The sequence below is a fragment of the Notolepis coatsorum genome (assembly GCF_963971535.1).
Source record: "Notolepis coatsorum genome assembly, chromosome: 13".
NCBI classification, from domain to species: domain Eukaryota; kingdom Metazoa; phylum Chordata; class Actinopteri; order Aulopiformes; family Paralepididae; genus Notolepis; species Notolepis coatsorum.
In genome coordinates this window covers 31,482,502-31,507,437 of record NC_140177.1, presented here as the reverse complement: position 1 = coordinate 31,507,437, position 24,936 = coordinate 31,482,502, and the positions used below count along the sequence as shown (strand labels likewise).

General features: G+C 43.5%; 1 protein-coding gene across 3 annotated transcripts in view; it reads right to left on the bottom strand.

Annotated features, from left to right (window-relative positions):
* LOC311238781 (netrin-G1-like) overlaps positions 1–24,936 on the bottom strand; it is a 205,500-nt gene that overhangs the window by 7,246 nt on the left and 173,318 nt on the right. For 2 of the 3 annotated variants that reach the window (XM_084326971.1, XM_084326972.1), the window contains exons 4-6: positions 18,841–19,013; positions 13,225–13,251; positions 11,689–11,733 (exon numbers count right to left, since the gene is read on the bottom strand). In XM_084326971.1, coding sequence (XP_084183097.1) covers positions 11,689–11,733; positions 13,225–13,251; positions 18,841–19,013 — 245 coding nt within the window. The remainder of the gene's footprint in view (positions 1–11,688; positions 11,734–13,224; positions 13,252–18,840; positions 19,014–24,936) is intronic. The other variant, XM_084326973.1, reaches the window with a different exon arrangement.

Here is a 24,936-nt window from a genome sequence, read left to right as displayed (position 1 = left end):
TATCTTATATTTTCTTCGTTCAGTGGAGAAACATTTCTAGGGATAAATGAGTGGAGCTGAGAGTGAGAGAAGTTGAGAAAAGAGGAAGAATAGAGTGACCAGGAGGAGATCAGATAAAGTACAGTCAGATACCAATATATGCCCATGTTGTTTATCCTACTATGCTACTGTATTCCCTGAAGAAATCTAATATAATTGAGTAAATGTTCTTCTGCTGGCCTAACATTCAACTCAGAGTATTGAAGACTTTACTTGATTTGCAATTAGAGCAGCCCAGATTATTATGGCATGGATTCAAAATGTAGCAGCTTTGTCAGCTAAACATTAAGTCTGTGAACACTACTCCAGCATAACGAAAATAGGTTTCAAGATTAGTAATGCTGTTTGTGTATTATTAACTTCAAAATAGTAACATCAGACATTAATTTGCCTCTTTTTAGGTAGCAGGAGTGAACATTTTGTCAGCCTCAACATTTGTTGTGTTATGATTTGGAGATTTGGAGACAGTTGGAGAACAATTAGATATAAAATAGGCTCTACAGGATGATTCTTTTCCCCTGGGAAACTATCCTGTTTCTCCCAAATGATTTTTAGGCATTCTATTGCCTCAAATGACTTGATAAATAGTACATAGCTGTCATAAATCTAGAGAAATCTAAAGTAATCTCCCTGGGGGAGCATGCCGATGGACCCCCCCCCCCCCCCCCCCCCCCACACACACACACACAAGCATTGGGCTGAGCCCAGAATGTTTACAACGCCTTGCTCCGCCTCCGCCCCTGTCTTGCAGAGGTGAAATCGAGGAAGCAGTAATATTTGCAAACTGATTTCAACATAATGGATCTCTCTTCCTACATAAATAGAAATAACATTTATTTATTTTGTTATTTTTGGAGGAGGGGAGGGGGGGGGGGGGGGGGGGGGTCTGTAATGAGGCTCAGAACATACTCAAATAATCATCGCCGTCAGTGTCACAACTGAATGAAGTTGGTATCGCATTGGGTTTCCTTTCCTCTGCTTGGTAACGCCCCAGACATGACCGCATACTGTACGGCACAGCCTTGTTCCATGATGTCCACACATTTCACCAATTTCTGGCAAACTGTCCACGGGACTAACTCTGGCCTCTCTGTGTCGCTCCTCACACGGCCGCCTGAGCTCCTGATGTCTAATCTGCTGATTCTGTACAGTTTGTTTGGCAGCGACGGAGGGATTATCACTGCGCAGGGTTGTCCTCCGGGTGACCTTCAGAGCCATTGTCTCTCCCAGCATCTGCGGCCCAGTTATCTCGCTTCACAGTAGACGGAGGTTCAAGCCCTCGGTGGCCTCGACTTCTCAAATTAAACCCTTTCCACTGCCACACTACCAAAGGGTTAACCCATTTCACTGCGACAATAAGGAAGGTTAACCCTTTCACTGCCACACTACCAAATGGATTGAAATTGATTGATTGATTGAAAACTTTATTAACAGATTGTAGAATGGGTACAATACAGTACAGCTCAATACACACAATTGTTAAGGGGATGCAGACCAGAGAAAGACTTTCGTCTTGTTTACATCAGGGTCCCCCATTTTCAATTCATCAGGACATATATGACATACATGACATACAGATAGTCAGTACTGCTACATCTATACATTTATGACATACCAGATTTGCAAATACAGTACTGTTTGTGATACAGAAGGAGTCAAGAAAAGGGAGTATATACATTTGACGTAGAAACTGTACATTGGAGGAGGTTGTGTGGGGGGGGTTGGGTACATTGGGATATTGACAACCATACTGGGTCATTTACATTGGAGGTGGTTGGGGGGGGGGGGGGGGGAAGGGTTAACCCTTTCACTGTGACACTACAGAAGGTTAACCCTTTCACTGCCACACTACCAACGGGTTAACCCTTTCACTGCGACAATACAGAATGTCAACCCTTTCACTGCCACATTACAATGGGTTAACCCTTTCACAACCACACTACAGAAGGTTAACCGTTTCACTACTACACAACGGTTACGTCTGTAGTGTGGTAGTGAAAGGGTTAACATTCTGTAGTGTGGTAGTGAAAGGGTTAAACCAAGTGTTTAGTGGCCGGCGAGAGATCCCACGTGCAGCTATGTAAACAAAGTCACATGTAGATGCGTTATTTATGAGCATCCGTTCTTTCTTTTTTTTGGGGACGTTTGGGAATTCCCAAATTACAATGACTTTCATATCCGAAATGACTTCTTCTTTTATTGCTTGGCGCTGAGCCCAGCAGTGTGTCTGATATCTCTAAGCATCTAGAGGATCGGTGCTGGCTGGCGCACAGAAGTGAGGACACCGCGGTTCAAATCCTGGCCAAGGATCAACACACTCTCAGAGACATTATGTGCAGCATCACACCTCTGTCCGATGTGTTACATTTTAGCAGGGTAACTGTTATGACAGGACCCTCCTCGAAACCGTGGTGATGCACACAGATTGCATGACGGATCTGACTGACTTCCTGTTGTTGTTTGTGCGATTGAAATGCATGTAATGGCCTGACAATATAGTTTTATGAAAAACATATTTAAATATATAGATTTTTTTCTTTTTTTGTTTAATAATGTTTCCATGTTTCATACTTACATTACATTTACATTTTGTCATTTAGCTGACGCTTTTATCCAAAGCGACTTACAAGTTCTGTACGACAAGCCATCAGGAAGAGCACAACTCTATCAGCTGAGTAACAATGTTCATCAAAGTGTTGAGTGCTACAGTGTAGGTTAGTTTATTAGGACAAGTGCATGACAGTATGGTTAGTTAGGGTTAGATTTTTTTTTTTTTTTTTTTTTTTATTCAGATAATGGTTGAAGAAGTGAGTCTTTAGTCGACGGCGAAAGATTGGACGTGTTTCGGCTGTCCTAACTGGGGTGGGTAGTTCATTCCACCATTGTGGGGCAAGGACTGAGAATAGGCGACTTCTCTTTGATGACCCTCCCGGAGCTTGGATAGGAGTAGGTCTGAGGCGGCCAGAAGATGCAGAGCGTAGGGGTCTTGAGGGTGTGTAGTTAGAGACCATTGACCGGAGGTAGGCGGGAGCAGTTCCGTTTGCCGCACGGTATGCTAGGTCAAGGGCCTTGAAGCGGATTCGTGCAGCAATGGGGAGCCAGTGCAGGTCCCTAAGAAGTGGGGTGACATGGGCCGACTTCGGTAGGTTTGAGATCAGGCGGGCCGCTGCGTTCTGAATGAGTTGAAGAGGCTTAGTGGCAGTGGCCGGGAGGCCAGCGAGCAGTGCGTTGCAGTAGTCGAGGCGGGAGATGACTGTTGATTGGACGAGGAGTTGGGTGGCTTCTTTTGTCAGGAAGGGGCGTATCCTTCTGACGTTGCTCAGGAGGAATCGGCAGGTTCTGGTTGTCGCTGCGATGTGAGCAGAGAAGTTCAACTGGTCGTCGAGGACAACACCAAGGTTCTTGGCGGTCGGGGACGCGGTCACAGCTGCATTCTCGACTGTGATGGAAAGGTCGGTCAGGGGGGAGGATTTGGCCGGCAGGTGGAGCAATTCTGTTTTGCTTAGGTTCAGTTTGAGGTGGTTGGTCGTCATCCAGGCGGAGATGTCGGACAGACAGGCCGAGATCCGCTCAGAGACGTGGATATCTGAGGGAGGGAAGGAGAGGAAGAGTTGAGTATCGTTGGCATAACAGTGGTAGGAGAAGCCATGAGACGTGATAATGTTACCCAGTGATTTAGTGTAGAGGGAGAAGAGAAGGGGTCCTAAAACCGAGCCCTGGGGGACACCCGTCCGCAGGGGGCGGGTGGCCGACAGGGTCCCTCTCCATGACACTTGGTAGGAGCGGTCATTGAGGTATGATGACAACCATGTCAGCGCAGAGCCAGCCACTCCCATTCCTGCGAGGGCCGCGAGGAGGATCTGGTGGTTGACTGTGTCGAAGGCTGCAGATAGATCTAGGAGAATCAGGACAGAGGAGAGGCCTTTCGCTTTTGCTAAGTGAAGTGCCTCTGTGACCGCAATGAGGGCTGTCTCTGTGGAGTGACCAGTCCTGAAGCCTGACTGATTAGGGTCTAGGAGGTCATTCTGTAAGAGATAAGCAGTAAGTTGGTTGGATACAGCACGTTCAAGTGTTTTAGAAAGGAAGGAGAGAAGAGAGACAGGACGGTAGTTGCCTATGACGGTAGGGTTCAGGGATGGTTTTTTTATGAGGGGCGTGACGATTCAGCATTTGGAATGGGTGGGGGTTGGGAGAAGGAGCTGCGGATGTTCTCCACTTTTTCCTCAAAGAAGATCGCAAAGTCTTCGGCAGAGAAAGATGAGGGAGGGGGGGGTGGGGGGGGAGTGAGGAGGGAGGACATGGTAGCATGCAGTTTGCGAAGATTCTTGGCAGAGGCCTCGATCCTATGGTGAAAGAAAGAAGCTTTGGCATTAGTAATGGTTTTGGAGAATGTTAACAAGAGGTTGTGATATGTGTCGATGTCAGCAGTGAGGCGTGACTTTCTATACTTCCTTTCAGCTGCTCTCAGGACCTGTCTTTGTTCTCTCACTGGATCTGTCAGCCATGGACTGGGTGGGGAACGGCGGGCAGGTTTCTCAACGAGGGGACAGAGCTTGTCGAAGGAGGTTGCAAGGGCTGAGAGGAGGGTGGAGGTTGCCATCTCTGTGGAGAGAGCAGAGAAGGTGTCACTCAAAGGTAGAGTGGATAGTATGTCAGAGGAGAGGGTGGAGGGGGATAGGGAGGGCAGGTTGCGTCTGAGTGAGACGGTTTGAGTTGGGGTGAAGACCTTTCGGTTAAGCATGAGAGTTAGTGAGAAGGATATGAAGGAATGGTCAGATACATGTAGGGGAGTTACCGTGGTGTTAATGATGCTGGAGTTACGGGAAAATATGAGATCCAAGGAGTTGCCTGCTTTGTGGGTGGGAGGCATGGCAGTGGGAGTCAGGTCAAATGATTGTAGGAGGGAGACTACTATGACTGACTGAGATGAGTCAGGCAGGTTGAAGTCGCCCAATAGAAGGAGAGGGGTACCATCTTCCGGTAAGGAGCTTAGAAGCATGTCCAGCTCATCTGTGAAGTGATCGAGCGGACCTGGAGGGCGGTAGAGTGTAACAATGGTGAGATTGAAAGGATTAGAGACAGATACTGCATGATATTCAAAAGAGGAGAGTGACAGTGCTGGGAGGGGTGTTACGTTTGTAGTCCATGAAGGAGATGTCATGAGGCCAGTGCCTCCACCCCGCCTGGAAGGTCGAGGTGTGTGAGTGAAGTTATAGTTTGTAGATAATGCTGCAGGTGTTGATGAGTTATTGGGGGTTATCCAGGTCTCAGTTAGAGCCAGGAGCTGCAGATTTTGACTATGGGCGTAGGCAGTAATGAAGTCAGCTTTCTTGACTGCTGATTGACAATTCCATAGGCCTCCCTGTACTGTGACAGGTGTATTAGTGGCTGTAGGAGGGTAGGATAGATTAGCCGGGTTGCTAGCAAACTGCCGTGGGTGGGTTGAGTCTGTTCTGGGGGAGCAGATTGTGGATATGAGACACATTGTGGTGTCAAGAGTGGCAGGGAGTAAGTAGAGAAATAGCAGAGTGGGAGGGAAAGGGAGATTTTTCAGAGTGGAGTGTAAGATAGGATTATGATGTACTTAGCACTGGGTGGATCCCTGGATCCCTCTGCAGAGAACTCCAGGAAAACTCCTCTTTGTCCCTCTTTGTTTCTCGACGCTTCGCTGACGCTAAGCCAGCAGGCCTTTAAATCCCTATCACTAATTAGTGCTTTCTAACACCTGGCCCTTAATGGGTCACTTAAGGAAACAAAATGGCCGCTTTAAACACGCCCCTTAATCAAGTCAGCTGGTCAAGTCAGCAATCAAGTCTCAGTTTAAAGATATTACTAAATTACTTAAAATGTCTTAATCAAGTCAGCTGGTCAAGTCAGCAATCAAGTCTCAGTTTAAAGATATTACTAAATTACTTAAAATGTCTTAATCAAGTCAGCTGGTCAAGTCAGCAATCAAGTCTCAGTTTAAAGATATTACTAAATTACTTAAAATGTCTTAATCAAGTCAGCTGGTCAAGTCAGCAATCAAGTCTCAGTTTAAAGATATTACTAAATTACTTAAAATGTCTTAATCAAGTCAGCTGGTCAAGTCAGCAATCAAGTCTCAGTTTAAAGATATTACTAAATTACTTAAAATGTCTTAATCAAGTCAGCTGGTCAAGTCAGCAATCAAGTCTCAGTTTAAAGATATTACTAAATTACTTAAAATGTCTTAATCAAGTCAGCTGGTCAAGTCAGCAATCAAGTCTCAGTTTAAAGATATTACTAAATTACTTAAAATGTCTTAATCAAGTCAGCTGGTCAAGGTGCTGTAAGTGGTATTTTTTTTGTTAAAATAAGTGTTAAATATCTCTATTCTGACAGCCATCAGTGATATAGAGTGTGTGGTCAGTAAGATGGGTCTCCCAGTCCCTCTGCTCTGCAGTAAACACAAAATAAATGTTCTGGTACCCCTTCCCACTTTATCCAATCAGGAGAGAGAACCCAGTGAGTTCTCCTGATTGGATAAAGTGAGAACGGTATGACATTTTTTCTGTTTACTTCAGAGTGCAGGGACTGGGAGACCCATGTCACTGACCATACACTCTATATCAGCGTTTCCCAAATTGCCAATTGGCAGAGTAAAATGCACAACACAGGGCTCGAAATCCCTCCTCCTCCCCTCTCCCTGAATGTCCCTTTTCTGTACATTCGCTAGTTTGTGCCTTCTGAGTTGACAGTGACCATTCTAACCAATCAAACGTGAGCTTGATGGCTTGTTTACCGACGTCACATCCGCTATCTTTCTGTCCCGACGTTAGCTGCTGTAACCATTAGCTAACATTAGCTTAATAACGTTAAACGGGTTACAAATATGTGTAACTATGGAAGGAGTAAGCCGACCGCTAAAAATAAAACCCACTGCGGCAGCGAGAGCGGGACCACAGAAAAAAATAAAGTTTCGAGAGGAGTAGAAGTTTGGAGATAGTGGTGTTTCAAGAGACTGTTATGAGTTCCGTGTGGCGCAAGTATGTTGAAAAGAAAAACAAACACGTTTGTCATCTGTAGTAAATCAATGAAGCTGGAATCCATTCGTGACCATGAACAGAGCCATTGTCAGTCACATTGGCTGCATGTCTGTGTCCCGGATTCAATCGTAGCCTCTCTCAAGTACATTCTAACAACCTGCCCACTGTACCAAGATATCAGAGACATATACTTCCCATGAATTGCAAACACCCAAAGAGAGTTTGAAAACATGACAAATAACGGAAAACTGACATACCTACTGGGTGGAGTACAGCAATGTGCAACTGTACAGAAAAGGACATCCAATGGAATACAACCACCATAAAGGCTGTCAATCATGCAAGTATTCCTGCACTACCTGTACTGTACTGATCTCTGTACATATACCTGACAAACAAGCACATACCTTTAAATACACTTGAAAGACTGCTGCTGTTTCTAAACATTATATTAAGTTATCTGAACAATTCTATGATATGTGAATACATTTTTGGATTGCTCATCTCCAGCAGGTAGAGTTATCCTGCTTGGCTAGGAAAGCTGTAGATGTGAATCTGGGTTTTCTACTCTAGCATACCTGAAAAACAAATACAGAAACAGACTAAATGCTCAGCATGACCTCAGAATAGCACTTTCAAAAAACCAAGCCCAGAATAGATCTGCTGGTTGAAAACTTCAACCAACCACATACCTCTCATTAGATTTCACTGTGCCATAGATGCAATATTATACCCCTTCTAGCATTTCAGGTCAGTAGCATTTTAAAAATTTATCAAAATGTTGCTCAATGTTGGGGTTTAAGGTTGAAGGACAGAGGGAGGGGGTAAGAAATGGAGAGTTAAAAAAGGGGTGATAAATAGAAAGAGCAGAACATGTTTGTTAATTTAAAAGTGTTACAAAATTGTATGTACATATTTTATGAGGTGGTGAGAAATTTAACATTACACTCAGCAAATTTGATTATTGCTGTGATGCACATTTATAATGAAATAAATACATTTCATATACATTTAAAATTCATGGTTTGTTGTGTTCTTTATCAGTAGTTTATAAATGTATGTTATGGCAATTCATGATGTATTTTTGTAAGTTTGGGTCCCGGAGAAACACCAAATGTTTCTTTTGGGTCTCGAGCTGAAAAAGTTTGGGAACCCCTGCTCTATATCACTGATGGCTGTTGGAATGTGGAGCTATTATTTTAACAACAAAATACCACTTACAGCACCTTTAACTTGCCCATGAGATCTTGGAACTCAAAATCAAATACATGCTTTTTTTTTTTATAGAGCAAAGGCTTTATATCAATCGACAGACTCTGGCTGTAAGAAATACATGAACTGACCTAAACATTTTTTTTTTTAAACATCATACTATGCAATATGTTAGTAACACAAGTAACACATGTCCATGATCTAAACAAGAATATCAGTCATAAAAAAGAATATCTGACTTTGATCGATAATTCATTTCATACATGCAGGTTTACATTTTGTTGTGGTTTTCAGAGGAGTTAGTAGTCAGCTGGTTCTCTGAACGTGCCTGAAGAGCTAGCCCTCTGATTCACTGCTCTCAGTGTGATCTAATGTATGTGATGCCCTTGGACATGGCAAGGCTGCGATTTGTAAGATACGGCATCTCACAGCATGATACCAGATTCAAAGTTACAGATCAATATTCTGGAGCATAACCCCTACCACTTCTTCTGTGTTGGAGCTGGATCTTATGTGGTAGGACTGAATATTATCGCCTTAACGGTTCTGATGCACTTAGCCATGCCGCTCTAGAATAAGCCTGCGCATAATATCACATACAAATATAATAAGAGGCCTCGCTTTGAGTCATCAGCGCAGTTAAATATATCAAAGGAGGCAGTTTTCAGATACAGGATTTTCTAATTATATGCAGTGAAACGGAATACGTGTTGCTTCAATTACATCCGGTCGATATCTGCTGCTCCAATGTCGGTTCGAGCTGAAACCCAAGTTCAGCCATTCCTCCTGTTTATCATATTAGCATGAAGGCTTCCCCATTACTCGCGGCTAGAAGCTTATGAGCTCAATATGAGCTGTCAGTAGTAGCAGACCGTCACTTGACAGTGGCATTAATACACTATTGAAGTTAGCTTGCATGGGCTCTTTCTTATAGGTGTGTCACACTAGCCGTTCCGAGGGAGAGGAATGAGAGAGGAACCGTTGCAGATCTTCCTCCCCTCCTAAAAGTCCTCTTTTAATTTCTGTCTTTTGGTTATGAGGGCATCGGTGCAGGCGTGCCTCAACACTCAGTAAACACAAGCTGTCTGACTGTGAGGGCATCGGTGCAGGCGTGCCTCAACACTCAGTAAACACAAGCTGTCTGACTGTGAGGGCATCGGTGCAGGCGTACCTCAACACTCAGTAAACACAAGCTGTCTGACTGTGAGGGCATCGGTGCAGGCGTGCCTCAACACTCAGTAAACACAAGCTGTCTGACTGTCAGGGCATCGGTGCAGGCGTGCCTCAACACTCAGTAAACACAAGCTATCTGACTGTGAGGGCATCGGTGCAGGCGTGCCTCAACACTCAGTAAACACAAGCTATCTGACTGTCAGGGCATCGGTGCAGGCGTGCCTCAACACTCAGTAAACACAAGCTATCTGACTGTGAGGGCATCGGTGCAGGCGTGCCTCAACACTCAGTACACACAAGCTATCTGGCCACGAGGATTAACTGGAGACAGCTGGAGATCAATCTACATAAACCCCCCTGGAGCCTCCTCTCTCATTCCCTCTCCTGTTTCCGACTCTCTCCCTCCCTCTCCTCTCTTTCCCTGTTCTTCTTCTTCTTCTTCTTCTTCTTCTTCTTCTTCTTCTTCTTCTTCTTCTTCTTCTTCTTCTTCTTCTTCTTCTTCTTCTTCTTCTTCTTCTTCTTCTTCTTCTTCTTCTTCTTCTTCTTCTTCTTCTTCTTCTTCTTCTTCTTCTTCTTCTTCTTCTTCTTTTTTTCTTTCCTGAAGATGAGAGGGTGGCAGAAAGGGTTGCATCCCCAGAGAGCATTCTGGGTAATTAAAAAGAGCTCAAAGTGGCTAGTAGGTTGAGGAGGTGGTGATCATGAGACAGGTCTGTTCCATGTCCATGTAACAAAGGTCTGCCTTGGAAGGGCCTGTGTGTGTGTGTGTGTGTGTGTGTGTGTGTGTGTGTGTGTGTGTGTGTGTGTGTGTGTGTGTGTGTGTGTGTGTGTGTGTGTGTGTGTGTGTAGGTGTGTGTGTGTGTAGGTGTGTGTGTGTAGGTGTGTGTGTGTGTGTTGTCGCATATGCGCACATGTGTTTTGTGTGTGTGTGTGTGTGTGTGTGTGTGTGTGTGTGTGTGTGTGTGTGTGTGTGTGTGTGTGTGTGTGTGTGTGTGTGTGTGTGTGTGTGTGTGTGTGTGTGTGTGTGTGTGTGTGTGTGTGTGTGTGTGTGTGTGTGTGTGTGTGTGTGTGTCTCGCCGGGATCACCACTTATTGTGGTGAGGCACTTGGCGCGTCTCCATGACCCCTAGAGCTATGTCGGCGGGAGTCTCGCACTCCTGGCAGGGTCACCCAAGCCGAACGGGTCGAAGGGCAGAGGCCAGACTAAGAGTGATCCCAGAACACCTCAACGGCGGAGCAGGCGGAAGACGGTGGATGTGAGAACCACCACAGCGGCTGTGAAGGCGGAGGAAGGGACCCCCATTGCCACATGGGTAAACCCTGAGGAAAAATCTGTCCTGGGGACAGGGACAGGCACAGGCGGAGTCCAACAAACCGGACCACCGGCAGCCCCCTGCAACGCCCGCCAGACGAAGGTCGTCATGGGCTCTCTCATGCCACTGGAGGTCAATCTGCAAGGAGTGAAGATGGTGGGAGTGAGGACTGCACAGCCACACCCTCACCTTAATACTCACCCATGTGCAAGCTTCTAGGGGAGATTGAGCCTTCGCTGCTTCCCTGGCCTTTGATCACAGCTAGCCTGCCATTTACATTTGACATCCGCTGTCACCCTGGACTTTTTATCCAATTTTCCTGTCTCTTTTTATATTGCACTTTGCCCTTGTTTTATTGTACCGTACTATACCTTTTTTCTGTAATTTTTGTGTATTTAATTGCATTGTATGTGTTTTTATCATGTGAAGCACTTTGGTTTGGCTTTTAGTCATTTGTAAATGTGCTATACAAATAAAACGGACTTGACTTGACTTGACTTCTTGCCCCCCCCCTTCGAAGTGGCAAGCGTCATCATCAGCCTACAAGAAGCTCACCTTCTTTTATATACTGTATGCTGTGTGGAGGAATCCCTTTGTTTGCCCTAACAATAGCTTGACAGCCACCCCCCCCATAACCCCACCCTTCTCTATCCACAAGAGAGCTGGATCCCATTCTCCACCTCAGTGTTCTCCCAGGTGGCCACTGGAAAACACTCCTCTCAGCAAAGCTCATTTAACCTACAAATGTACTTTGTACTATGTGTTTCACTATTGAACCTATATTGATCATGAAGATCTGACCGTAAGTGATCAGTCCGGTTCCACCACAACTGTATTATCCTATTAAAAAAATTGTTTATTGCCTATACCAATAAAACATCGATGGACGATTTGTATTGCCGCTGCCATGCCGAAGTTTGAAGAGACAATAAGCCAATGAAGCCTACCTTGATTACGAGTTGCAACACCAAGAGATGAAGCATTTGCTCGATCTGTGTGAGAACGGGAGAGGGTCATCAATTAGACTGGGTTGTCAAAGAGGTCATGCTGTGATGGGTTCAATGGACAGTGGCAGCACATGCACAGATCTCTGGCTCGTTCCAGGGAACGACACAACACCTGGGCTGATTGGCTTTAGATGTAGAAGACGCACTGATGCAGCAGGAGCAGTGCACTGCAGGCAACCTTGTGATCTGACCTTTCTGATGAAGTGCATGTGTGGAGGTGGGACCACGTGTCTTGTGTATCTGCGAGCGGCATTCTCAAAGACACATTTCAGTTGCCTTGTGTTAATTGAGTTTGAAGAACTTAAAGGGATATTTTCAGTTTAGTAGAACTTGCTCAAAAACCAGCAGTCTTACCTCTATATATAAAGTAATCTACAAATGAGCTAGCGACCACTGTTGTCTGCTGTCAACACCACAACATTCCTCCCAGGTGTCTGACTCCTCATTCACTTCCATACATTTTGAGGACCAAATCTAAATAAATAATTTGAATTATACACCAAAAAACGAAACAAAAATATTATTATGTGTAATACATTTTTCTGAGTCAATGGTACTTGTGTGTTCTTTTTTTTGGTAATATTGCCATTTTCAAATTATGAGTCTAGGAACTATTTCTCACTTGAGGTGTAGTTTGACCAACTGTCAACTTCACATAATGTTTAGAATATTTCCTCCATTAGGGCAAAGATATACAGCTCACTCAAACCTACACAAATTGACTGGATCTGATTTTATTTAAATCTTCACAGCAGTAGTTTGTTTATACTTCAGAAGTATGATATTTAGACTATGTCCTCAAAATGAATGGAAGTGAATAAGGAGCCTGCCACCTGGGAGGAATGGTGGTGTTGACAGCAGACGACAGGGACAGCAGTGGTCACTTGTTTAGTTCTACACTGTAAACGACTGTAGATCCAGGTAAGTACAGCAGATTTTTGACAAGTTCAACTAAAGTGAAATATCCCTTTAACAAGCTAATGCACAGCACTTCTCATACGGCTGGGAAGAGGATATTTTCACATACATCATGCTTATGTAAATGCAAATGTGCATGTTAGCCAATATGAAGTTTCACCTTCAGGCATCAACATGCATGGAATAGCTAATCTATCCTAAAATGCATGGTGGGCACCATGTCTCCACAAATATTATTTTATTTTTATGTCTCAGGGCAAATACTGCATCTGACTGCCAAGTCATCTGCTTACGAGAGATGGGGGAAATGTGTCTATATACCAAGATTACATATAAATGATCACAGCAATATATAGAAAATCCTTGTTTTCAAGGGGAAACATTCCAAGATGACAATGATAATATGCAGTGTTGTTGTTGTTGTTGTTGTTGTTGTTGTTGTTGTTGTTGTTGTTTCCGTATCAATCAAACAAGTGCACTGTATGCAAACCACAAATCAGAAGACTTTGTAAAAGTGGATAAGCCAGCATGCCAAATTCAGAAACGGAATCTACTTACGCACTGGTCCATGGTTACTGGGAATACCTATGAGGAGAGAGACAGAGACAACAAAACCTCATTAAAACACGGGTCTCATTTCATTCTTATTCCACAGATATCTGTTGTGAAACTGCACCGAAATAAAAGCTTCCCCCTTTTTCTTTCTCTCCTTGAATAATTGGGAGCCCAGAGATCCTCTTCCCTCAGTCCAGACCCCGGAACACCAGGCCTCCTGATGATAACCATCGCTTTGGGATCAAATGTCAACAGAATTAAGACTTCTGCTGTTGCAAAGGTTCCCACGTCCTGTTTTTTTTTTAATATTTTTATTTTTTGCACAAATCTCTCCAACATTCCAAACATCTCTTTCCACATCATCATATTCAATTTCCAGGATTTGCCTTTTTCTTTTTTGTAAGAACATACAAAACATGTAAAGGACTCATACAAATACATTAATAACTGACATGGAAAATAAAAAAAGACTTACGAAAAAAGAAACATACTATACTATACATTATGCGTATACATTCCTGATATATATACCTTGTATGTAGACCGAACTACCTTCGAGCAGGTATGTGCTGCATCCTCTATCGGGATGCCACCCTTCTCCATATTGCATGTGAGAGAAAGCGCCCCAGACATATGCAGTTGTGCATGATAACACAATGTATGTGGGTACGTGTATCACGTAAGCATGTGTACATGCCTCATATGTGTGTGTGTGCATCTTCCTGGTATGTGACTGTACTCCTATCTCTTGTGTGTGTTTCGTATCCATGTGTGCCTCTGCCCCCTATGTGAGTGTATATCTCAGATGTGTATATATATGTGCGTCTCAGCTACGTATGTGTGTGTCTCCTATATACATGTGTATCCCCCTTATGTGTCAGTGAAAGCTTATATTTCAACTATGTGTATATGTAGGTATGTGTATGCCTATTTCCTATAAATGAGTATGTGCATGTATGTGTGCCCCTGACGTGTATACCTTATCCTTGTGTATATGAGTGTGTGTAAACCTATTATGTACACATATGAATATGTGTATCCTAGATACTTGTATGCGGCTATACCTGCGCACATGTGAGTGTGATAGAGACAGTGACCGTTCCATAGACACACCATCCGGACATAAAATATATGTACATATATACACAATACATTATAAAGCACAAGTACCATCAGATCAAAACCCCTTTTTCATATTCATCCTTGATAATATTGTAATCCCATCTTAATCATTTGTCCCCAGACCGTTCAGTCAGGTGTAGAAAACTGTCCCATACCTCAGCGAAAATATCCTCTCTCCCTGCGACTCTATACGTCACCCTTTCATATGATGCTGTCCGGAACATTAGTTCCATCCATTCTTTAAAAGTAATAAAAAGTAATATCAACAGGTGATTTCCAATGTCGTAATGCAATTCTACATCCTGATATCATGGCCATTCTATACCACATTCCCCGGTATTTAGGCCCCACGTCCTGTTTTAATATTTTTTACAACATTGGTTTTTATATTTAATAATAAACCAAATTTTAAGAGTTAATAAGTAATGCTTTTCTCAACGGGAAGATAAAAAAGAATACAAAAAATATATATATTTCACTGTGTCATCTTGGAACAGGCAAGGGGGTGTAGGTTTGGGTTCAACATTGGGGTGGGGGGGGGGGGGGGGGGGGGCATTTTAAGCAGGGTGTCTGGTCCTCACCCAGGACATTTTGAGCGTCAAACACTTAATTTCCGGCGCTCCAGTAGCACACCACATAGCGTGCTGAGTCGCGAAGCGGTCGCCCCGGGTTCGATTCCCAGACCCGGTGGCCATATGCCCCTCTTCTCCTCCTGTTTCACCCTCTCTCCTCTCTCGGTCCTGCATGGCCAAAAGGTCCTGCGTTGACCAAAAAAGCTGAAAATGCTATAAAAAAAAAAAAAATAAAAAATATATATATATATTAATTTCCTGCATTCTGTGTAGTTGTGCCTTTTCTGCATCAATTTATGGTGTAAATGTCTTTATTTATGTAAAGGAAAAGACAACATTCAGGTCCTGTAAGGGTGTTAATATATAGTTACAGGTAAGAAGGTTATATAAATGTTTTATAATTCATTTCGGGAGTTTTTTTTTCTTTCATATTAGCTATATTTTTTGAGGGGGACAAATGTACCTATTCTCAATTTTGAGGGGGACATGTCCCCTGCAACCCCCCCTAAATCTACACCTATGGGAATGGGCTTTGAGTTGACGTTTTCTTTCTCAATTTCATTTAACCTTTATTTACCCAGGCAGGTCAATTAAGAACAAATTCTTATTTACAATGGCGGCCCGGCGAGAGGACAAAAGGACCTCTTAAAGGGTAACGGAAAGATAAATAAAAGAGAAAAGAGACAGATGATACATACATCACAGAGGTAAGGGTACAAACACACATCAAACGATCAACCAAATATAATTACAAGATCCAGTATGTAATACATGAAGCAGAACAGTCTAATTACAGTTAAAAGGCTGGGTGACAGTTGCAGGCGTGTGTAAACATGATGTGGAGTGGAGGCCGGCTAAATAAAACAAAATCAGACCTGACCACATATGAAAGTGGCCCAAATCAGAATTGAAAAGGTTAAATACCACGTGATTTGTGATGAAACCCTCCCAGATCTGATGGTCACTGAGCTGAACCCCCCCTAGATCCGATGGTCACTGAGCAAAGAGACTCAGATTTGGGCCACTTTAGTCTGCAGTCTGACCGTATAGCCTAATTGACTGGAGCTATTTTCATCAGCGGTGAGTCTCACCCTGTAATCACGGCCAGGTCTTCTCAACGACTCTCCATTGTTTGTGCTTTAGTGGAATGAAAGGCTCCTCAGTGATCATGTTTCATTAGGTTTCTCACTCCATCACCAGTCGGGCCAGTCACAACAACTGCTGCCAATTACACACCACTGCCAGACTCGGGGAGAGCAGTTTTCAAGCCGTCCTCAAGAGGCACTTCAAAGGAAATATTACCAGTGATTTTCCTGCCGGAGTAAAATATTGACAAACCGAGCTCAAATACATTCTATAGTCCTATCAGACTATAAGCCCCAAATACATTATAGTCCTATCAGACTCCAAGCCCAAATACATTCTACAGTCCCATCAGACTCCAAGCCCAAACACATTCTACATTCTGCAACACAAGACTTGACGCTCCCTGCAAAGTGTTCTGTCAACATAATTACAGAAGTGATTCCTCTTCCACTCCCCGCGTTACTTACAGGTCGCCCCCCCCCCCCCCCCCCCCCCTCTCTCCTCCTGTGAAGCCTTATCATTGGAACAGAATGACCCCCCCCCCCCCCTCCTCCTGGGAAGCCTTATCATTGAACCAGAATGACTCACCCAGCCTCCCCCACTGACAGCTATGGCCCCCAGCAACACAGGACACCATTTCTGACTCTGACGTCTTAGATGGAGGGTCAGGTGCGTCCGTATATCTGAATATGTAATAACCCCTCGCCCCTCGTCCCTACCTGGGAGATAAATGACTTGTGTGATTAAAGAGGAAGACTTGATGACAGATGAAAGCTATTAAACCATAATTACATTTTGCACGTTCAGCAAATTTGTCTTGATATGAGGGCTGTGTGTTTAATATTCTCAAAGGAGATATGAGCCTGACGTTATGGGACCAGGCGTGTTGAGGGGCTGGGCAAAAAAATTAAACATAAATAAATAAAACATAATTCAAGAAAGAAAAAGGTCTTCCACACACCTGGGGGAGCAATATGGTTACGTCAGTGCTATATGCAACATTATTGCATTTTATGCTGCTGCCAAACAAGTCATAATATTGCTTCTGATATGGCAAGACCTCGGTTTCATCAGTTCAGTGCAGAAGCGGCCAAGTGTTGGGATTTTTAATAACGACCTGTCAATCCAACAACAAGCACCACATTTTGCAGAGAGACTCATAACACAGGAGTGGAGCAGGGGGAAATCAAGAAATATCTCCTTAGAGTTCACACACACACACACACACACACACACACACACACACACACACACACACACACACACACACACACACACACACACACACACACACACACACACACACACACACACACACACACACACACACACACACACACACACACACACACACACAACACACAGCTGCTCATATGAACTCATACACATACGTTAAGTCCATGCATCCATTTCATCGCTCTGCAGATGAACGTGTGTGTGAGAATAAGCCATAAACACCCTCTGTGATGTTTTGCACAAATTCAAAGACAAGATCAGTGAATCAAAAGCAATATCACATCCCTGCATCAATACAACATCCATCTACAGCCCCACATTTGCAGTATTCAACTCAAAGACCACACACACACAATACAGACTGTCTGCTCCCATGTAGGAGCCTGCCATCCCCTGTCCAGTCTCTGACTTGAGGGGCTGAATCAGTCTTGGAGGACCAGAGGGCCAGCCTTTCGCCATCTGGCCAGGCCTGGCCGTCCACCACAGCATCCCTGAGAGGGTGTGTTAGATTTATTAAGGCAATGAGCCCCCCGCCTCAGGCATGGGATTTGACAAATGTGACTCAACTCCCCTCCAAGATTAGGACACCGTCTGCCTCTGAAAAGGCAGCGGGGGAGAGGCAGAGAGAAAGCCCATTTTTTAGTCACGTTTGAATTTTTTTTTGTCACGTTTGACCACTTTCATATAGACTGGATGATTAATTCACAATGATTTGAACTGATGCTTTTATCTGAACTAGGTAAAACTTTCTTTGATGCTTCCAACACCTGGAATGCCCTCTGACTGACTCTACATTTGGAGTTTTTTCCTTCTCTTGCTGCATTTAAAATATATATGTATAACCGTGCATTGTTTTATAAGCTCGTTGTCGCTGTAAATGAGGGCGACCTCAGTGTCTCACGAGTTGAAATAAAGGTTTGAAATTAAATGAAAGATTTCTTGCGTAAGTATTGGAATTTATGGCACAACTGACCAAAGCAGCATAAAATAATAGCTCTACATTCTGACAGCCATCACCAATATAGAGTGTTTGGTCAGTAATATGGGTCTCCGCTCTGCAGTAAACAGAAAAAAAATATTCTGGTATCCTGTTCCCACTTTATCCAATCAGGAGAGAGAACTCCACACTGCAAAAACTTGAAATTAAACCTATTTCTAAGCAAATAATGTGCTTGAAACAAGTAAAATAATATTCTAGTGCAGTAAATACATTTGGCTAGGGAAGATTTCTTGAAATAAGTAAAAGACAAATATCTAGGGTTCTCTCTTCTGATTGGATAAAGTGGGAACGGGATATTTACTGCAGAGCGGAGGGATCGGGAGACCCAAGTTACTGACCAAACAAACACTCACTATATCCGTGATGGCTGTCATAATTTAGAGCTATTTAACACGTATCTAAACAAAGAAATACAGCTTACGGCACCTTTAATGAGGATATGGATATGGAATAAGGCGGATAGGATCGTCTTGTTCTATCTACAACAAAACACCTGCACGGCTTAATGCTGTGAGAGTGCTGTGTTTCCCCCACACGGGCACCAGCGGCCGGACTGCAGACGGGACCTGAGGTGAGTGCGTGGACCGGATACATAATACTCACATATATTTGCTGTTCCTTTGGGTATGGGCAGGTAGGAGCCCACGCTCCAGGCGCGTCCGTGGTAGTGCCTCTTGCAGCGGCCGCAGTCTGGCCCCGTGGTGTTGTGCTCGCACTCGCAGCCCAGCTTCCCTTTGTCGAACACGCAGCTGTTGGCGTGCAGGTTACACTTGCACCTGAGACGGGGGAGAAGAACACATCGGGAAGAGCGTGGCATGAGCATCACAGACGGCATGGGCAGCAGACGCCGTGGGAAGCAGACAGTGGCAAAACTCGCTCGATCGATCGAACATCTGGCGGAGAGTCTATAAAGGGGAAAGTCTGCCTTTTGCTTACGGGAGCTATTTGGTACCTTTGAAAAATTATTATTCAAATAGGGGCGAACTGAAGTCCCGGCGTGCAGCTATATCCGACTCGGATCGCACGGCTCCACAAAGCTTCATTGTACTCGGCTTTGAAAGGATACAAAATAAATAATAAAATAAAAACACAAGGCCTCATTTGTTGCAGCCCCCATGGTGAGAGAACGGCAAAGAGAATAAGGCACTGAGGAATGAATGAAAGGCACTCTGTAACATTCGCTAATTGTGCACAAAACAAGGAGCTGACGGAGAGCTAATAGTTTGAAGGGGTGCCAGACAGCCAGAGAAGTTTCTCCCTTCCTTCCCTCTCTCCCCTCCCTCTCTCCCTCTCTCCCTCTCTCCCTCTCTCTCTCTCTCTCTCTCTCTCTCTCTCTCTCTCTCTCTCTCTCTCTCTCTCTCTCTCTCTCTCTCTCTCTCTCTCTCTCTCTCTCTCTCCCTCTCTTGCTGCGAGGCTGAAGGAACCTGCAGGCAGGCAGGAGGCCCTGCCGGTCGGAGGTGTCCGTTGATTAGGCTCCGAGCCGAGGCAGACCTGACAGATGTTCCAGACGGGGGAGAGAGAGAGACGAGCGGACCGGGCCTGACGCTTCTCGACGCTCAGCCAAAACAGCCGTGTTGTCAGCAGCACAAAGCAAGTACGCCGGTATTTCTAAGCTCTCGGAACGAAGAGGACGGACGTGGTAATGGTTGGAGGTTGACTTTATGTGAAGGATCTGCGTCAACACCTCGGATGGACAGAGAATAAATTGTGTGTCAGGGGAATATCAGCTATTTCACCTTATTACTACCTCTGCCAAGTCTGTCTGTGTGTGTGTGTGTGTGTGTGTGTGTGTGTGTGTGTGTGTGTGTGTGTGTGTGTGTGTGTGTGTGTGTGTGTGTGTGCGTGCGTGCGTGCGTGCGTGCGTGCGTGTGTGTGTGTCTGTGCATGTGTGTGTCGGCCCAAGTACAAAAAGTTAGTGTACTTTAGTTTACTTATTCATCAGAATCAGAGAACAGAGAACATAATGTAGGTTTCCATAGCTATGCGGATGATACACAACTGTACATATCTGCTGAACCAAATGATACAGCGATTAACTCCATTACAGACTGCTTATTGGCAATAAATAAATGGATTAGAAGGATTTCTTCTCTTGTAAATCGCTCCTGTCTTTTGACACTTTATTATAGTTTGATATACCCATATTTATCATATTGTAATATTATTTGGGCCAGTACTTTTCCTACTTCTCTTCACAAACTTTTTATATTACAAAAGAAATTCACAAGGCTTGCCACTACTTCTAATCACCATGAACCATCTGCTCCTCTTTTTAAGCAACTTAAAATACTATCAATCTTTGATATTAATGTATACCAGATGTGTATTTTTATGTTTAACTGCACTTTTAATTTAGATTTATTTCCTATTGTTTTCCATAATCTTTTCATTATCAAACTCCAGTATTAATTCATATCCAACAAGGCAATCAAACAATATTCATCGTAATTTCTTCTGCACAACATTAGGTAACTTCAGTATAATATTTAGAGGTCCTACTATTTGGAATTCAAAACCCTCCATAATACAAATTTGCTCATCTATTTCATCACTCAAATCCGAGCTTAAATATACATTACTAAATGAATAGTTTCAATCTCATAAAACCATTAATGTCACTTTGTTTTACAGTTTCGTGTTAATTTGTTTAGACTAATTATTAACACTTTGTGTGCCGGGAAACGCTTTACAGCGTCATTCCCGGCCAGGCTCAAGTTGCCGAAGGACGCTTTACAGCGTCTTTAATATCAATATTTCAAAAATCTGTGATCGGATTCATATTTCCCCTCCGCTGGCCTGAGATCCACCAGGAGGACCCACTGAGCTCTCTGGCGGTTCAGGAGCGCCATCTGGTGGCCGATCGGCGCAATCGCCAAACAGGAAGTGCTGTGGAGGTTGTGCTGTTCGGCCATATTACTTCCGGGCACTCGGTTTGGCTGCCGGCACTCTGGCTCGTCACAATATATAGCGATCCATTGCCAATAACTCGATAAACAACATGATTTGGACGTATATAGTATTATACAAGCTGGAAATGGTTCATCAGGATAAACATCCCATAATCGTAAACGGTATACACCACGCTGATCGTCCAACGGCGCGAGGAAGATCCGGTAAGATTCAGCGTTATTTTTTAACGTGTTCCATATAAACTGTTATGATGAACATATGACCCACACTAGATGAATGATATAACGCTGCCCACGGAATTATAAACGATCCCCCGCCCATCCGGTCATCATCAGATCATACGTAGATCATTCTAGAAGTACATCCAATTGAATTTTTTTATATCGCCCCGATTGCCATCAAACTGTATTTCATCATCAATATAATGCATTTGGGGCTATAGATCACGTTCTGGAGAAAGCTGCAGAAAGAGATGAAAACATACTTATACATTAGACCATACTTTACTATGAATATGTGAATGAAAAAGTTTGACGTTGCTACACAATGAACAATACATATAGGACTTTGAATGGGCCCTAATAATGGCAATGTAGCAATAGAATTTAAAAAGTTATAGCCATGCAAAGAAGGGGTACTTCTCCATAGACAAATAGAGCTGGCAATCTATGGTATATCATGAATTTAACCCATGGCACCCAAAGTGTTTAATGTTGTTGTTTTTGTTATTATTGTTATTACTTTGATTATTGTTGTTATCATTATTATTATCTTAATATTATGAAAAAAAAATTATGAACTTATTTCACTTTACTTTTGTTCTTGTTTATTTTTTTTTATCCAATGATTTAATGAGTTGAGGCCCCGTATAGGCCCATCTGGGTCTCTTGCCTCTACTCAGCACCTTTTATATACTTTCTGTGGTAAATGGGTCTCATTCTCCAACGGACTTATGACAAAAAGGGCTTTCTCTTAGGGCCATTTGAGACCTTTTCGGGCAAGACATGATAGAAAATATATTATAATATAATATTAATTATATATGTTTTATTGGGACGGTTGGTGAATCCCAAAATCAGCTCGAACAGGTCTCAAATGGTCCTAAGAGAAAGCCCCTTTTGTCATAAGTCCTTGGAGAATTTTTACTGTTTTGTTGAAATGGTGCAAAAAAAATAAAAAAAAATAAAAGATGAGTAAGAACTTCATGAAACTAAATGAGAACAAAACCGAAATTCTAATTATCGGCCCCAAAACAAAAAAAGAAACGTTAATAAAGAACCTGGGAGGACTAACCCCTTGGATCAAATCTGAGGTCACTAGTCTCGGGGTTATCATAGATTCAGAACTGAACTTCAATTCTCATATTAACAAAGAACATCGTTCTTCCATCTCAGAAATATAGCAAAAGTACGACCATTTATTAATCAAAACGATGCTGAGAAGCTAATTCATGCATTCATATCTAGCCGGTTAGACTACTGTAATGCACTTTTCACAGGTCTCCCTAAGAAAACCACAGAGAGGCTTCAGCTAATCCAAAACTCTGCAGCCCAACTGCTAACTAGAACCAAAAGAAGAGAGCACATTAGTCCAGTCTTAGCTGCTTTACACTGGCTTCCTGTAACATTTAGAATTGAGTTTAAGGTCCTTCTCCTTACATACAAAGCTCTAAATTGACAGGGACCTAGCTACATCGCCAACACTAATAAATTACAGGCCAGCAAGAACACTGCGATCATCAGCTACTGGACTACTAGAGGCTCCCAGAAACAGTCAAAAGAGGATCGGTAATGCAGCCTTTATCAACTATGCCCCAAAACTGTGGAACAAACTACCCCAAAACATCAGGGAAGCCAACTCGCTAGACATCTTCGAAAGACAGCTTAAAATCTCTTTGCTCAGGCATTTCAATGAAACATCAGGGATATCCTGACAAATTGTACTTTACCTGCACTATTCTTACCCTACCTACTTTCATACACTTCCTATTAAATTCATGTGTCGGTTCTATGCAAATTATATCTCACTACCTCCTATGCACTGTCATTTTAAGAGCACTGCTCTGTTGTAATTCAAAACTGAACTTTGTAAAGAAAGTTAAGAGCGATGCACTGCTCTGTTGTTAAGTTGATGTTAGAGCGATGTTCTGTTGTTGTGAGCGACGCACTGCTCTGTTGTTCTATAAGGTAATGTAGAACTGTACTTTGTAAAGAAACTCAAAGTGTTAAGAGCGATGGACTGCTCTGCTACGCTGAAGACACCCACCTCTACCTCAGGACTGCCCCACTTCCCTCTGCCCCCATACCGTCACCACCGTCATCACCTTCATCCACACTGACCACCTGCCTTGAGGAGATAAAGGCGTGGATGAGTCACAATTTCCTACAACTAAACAGTGCCAAAACAGAAGCCATTTTAATCGGCACCCCACACCCCAATAACCAGCATCACCTTTTCCAGCCAGAACCTCCCCCTCTCACCTGTAATAACTAACCTGGGCATAAAACCCCCACCTGACCTTTGACTCCCACATTAAGCACCTGTGCAAAACCTCATTCTTCCACCTTAGAAACATAGCAAGACTCCGTCCCACACTCACCCTGCCAGATGCGGAAAAGCTCGTTCACGCCTTTGTCTCCTCAAGGCTTGACTACTGCAACACACTGCTCTTCGGGATCCCTAGCAAGAGCATCCAGAAGCTCCAATACATTCAGAACTGTGCTGCTAGGATCCTGATGAGAGTGCGGAAATATGATCACATCACACCCATACTCCATTCCCTACACTGGCTCCCTGTCTCTTCCAGGTTGAATACAAGGTCTCCCTCCTCACCCATCAGTGCATCCACAGCAACGCCCCCTCCTATCTAAAGGAGCTCATCGCTCCCCCGACCTCCACCCGCTCCCTCCGCTCTGGACACTCAAACACACTCCAACCCATACACAGGACACACCTCTGCACCATGGGTGACCGGGCCTTCTGCTCAGCTGCTCCTCGGCTGTGGAATGCCCTCCCCGACAGGGGCGGGGCTAGGGTGTGGCTACTTGGGCTCAAGCCCCAAATGTTTTCTGAAAAGCCCAGAATCTATTTAAAAAAAATAAAAACAAATAGAATTATTTAGCAGAAGCTAATTTCCATCTGTGGTCTATCCAGCTGCTAACTGTATTTGAGTGAGTTAAGTCTTAGTGTTATGGTAGACTCAGACCTAAGCTTTAAATCACAATCAACAAGTTGACAAAAACTTAATTCTTCCACCTTAGAAACATAGCTAAAGTACGGCCATTTATAAATCAAAAGGACGCTGAAAACCAGATCCATGCCTTTATCTCAAGCCGACTCGACTACTGTAATGCACTCCTTACCGGCCTCCCGAAAAAATACGATGATAACTATTTTATTGCAATGCACTATTGCATTATTTTATTCTATTTTACTAACTATTTTATTGCACTGCACTATTTTACTTTGTATCAGTGATAATCAAACCGTAAACAAAGACGCATATTAACACTTTCAAGGTGGTGGTATAAGTTACAAATTGTGGTGTCGAAGTAAAAAGAATCCGTGCCCGAGGCACCTATCTGGGCTAAGCCCCGGATCTCCTACAATCCTAAATCCGCCCCTGCTCCCCGACCATCTGAGAGCACCACAGTCCATTGAGGTTTTTAAAAGGGGCCTAAAAACACTTCTTTTTAACAAGGCATTTGCCTGAATTATTCTTTTACTTTTATTTTTACTTCTATTCATTTTATTATTATTATTATATATATTGTTTTATGTTCTTCCATT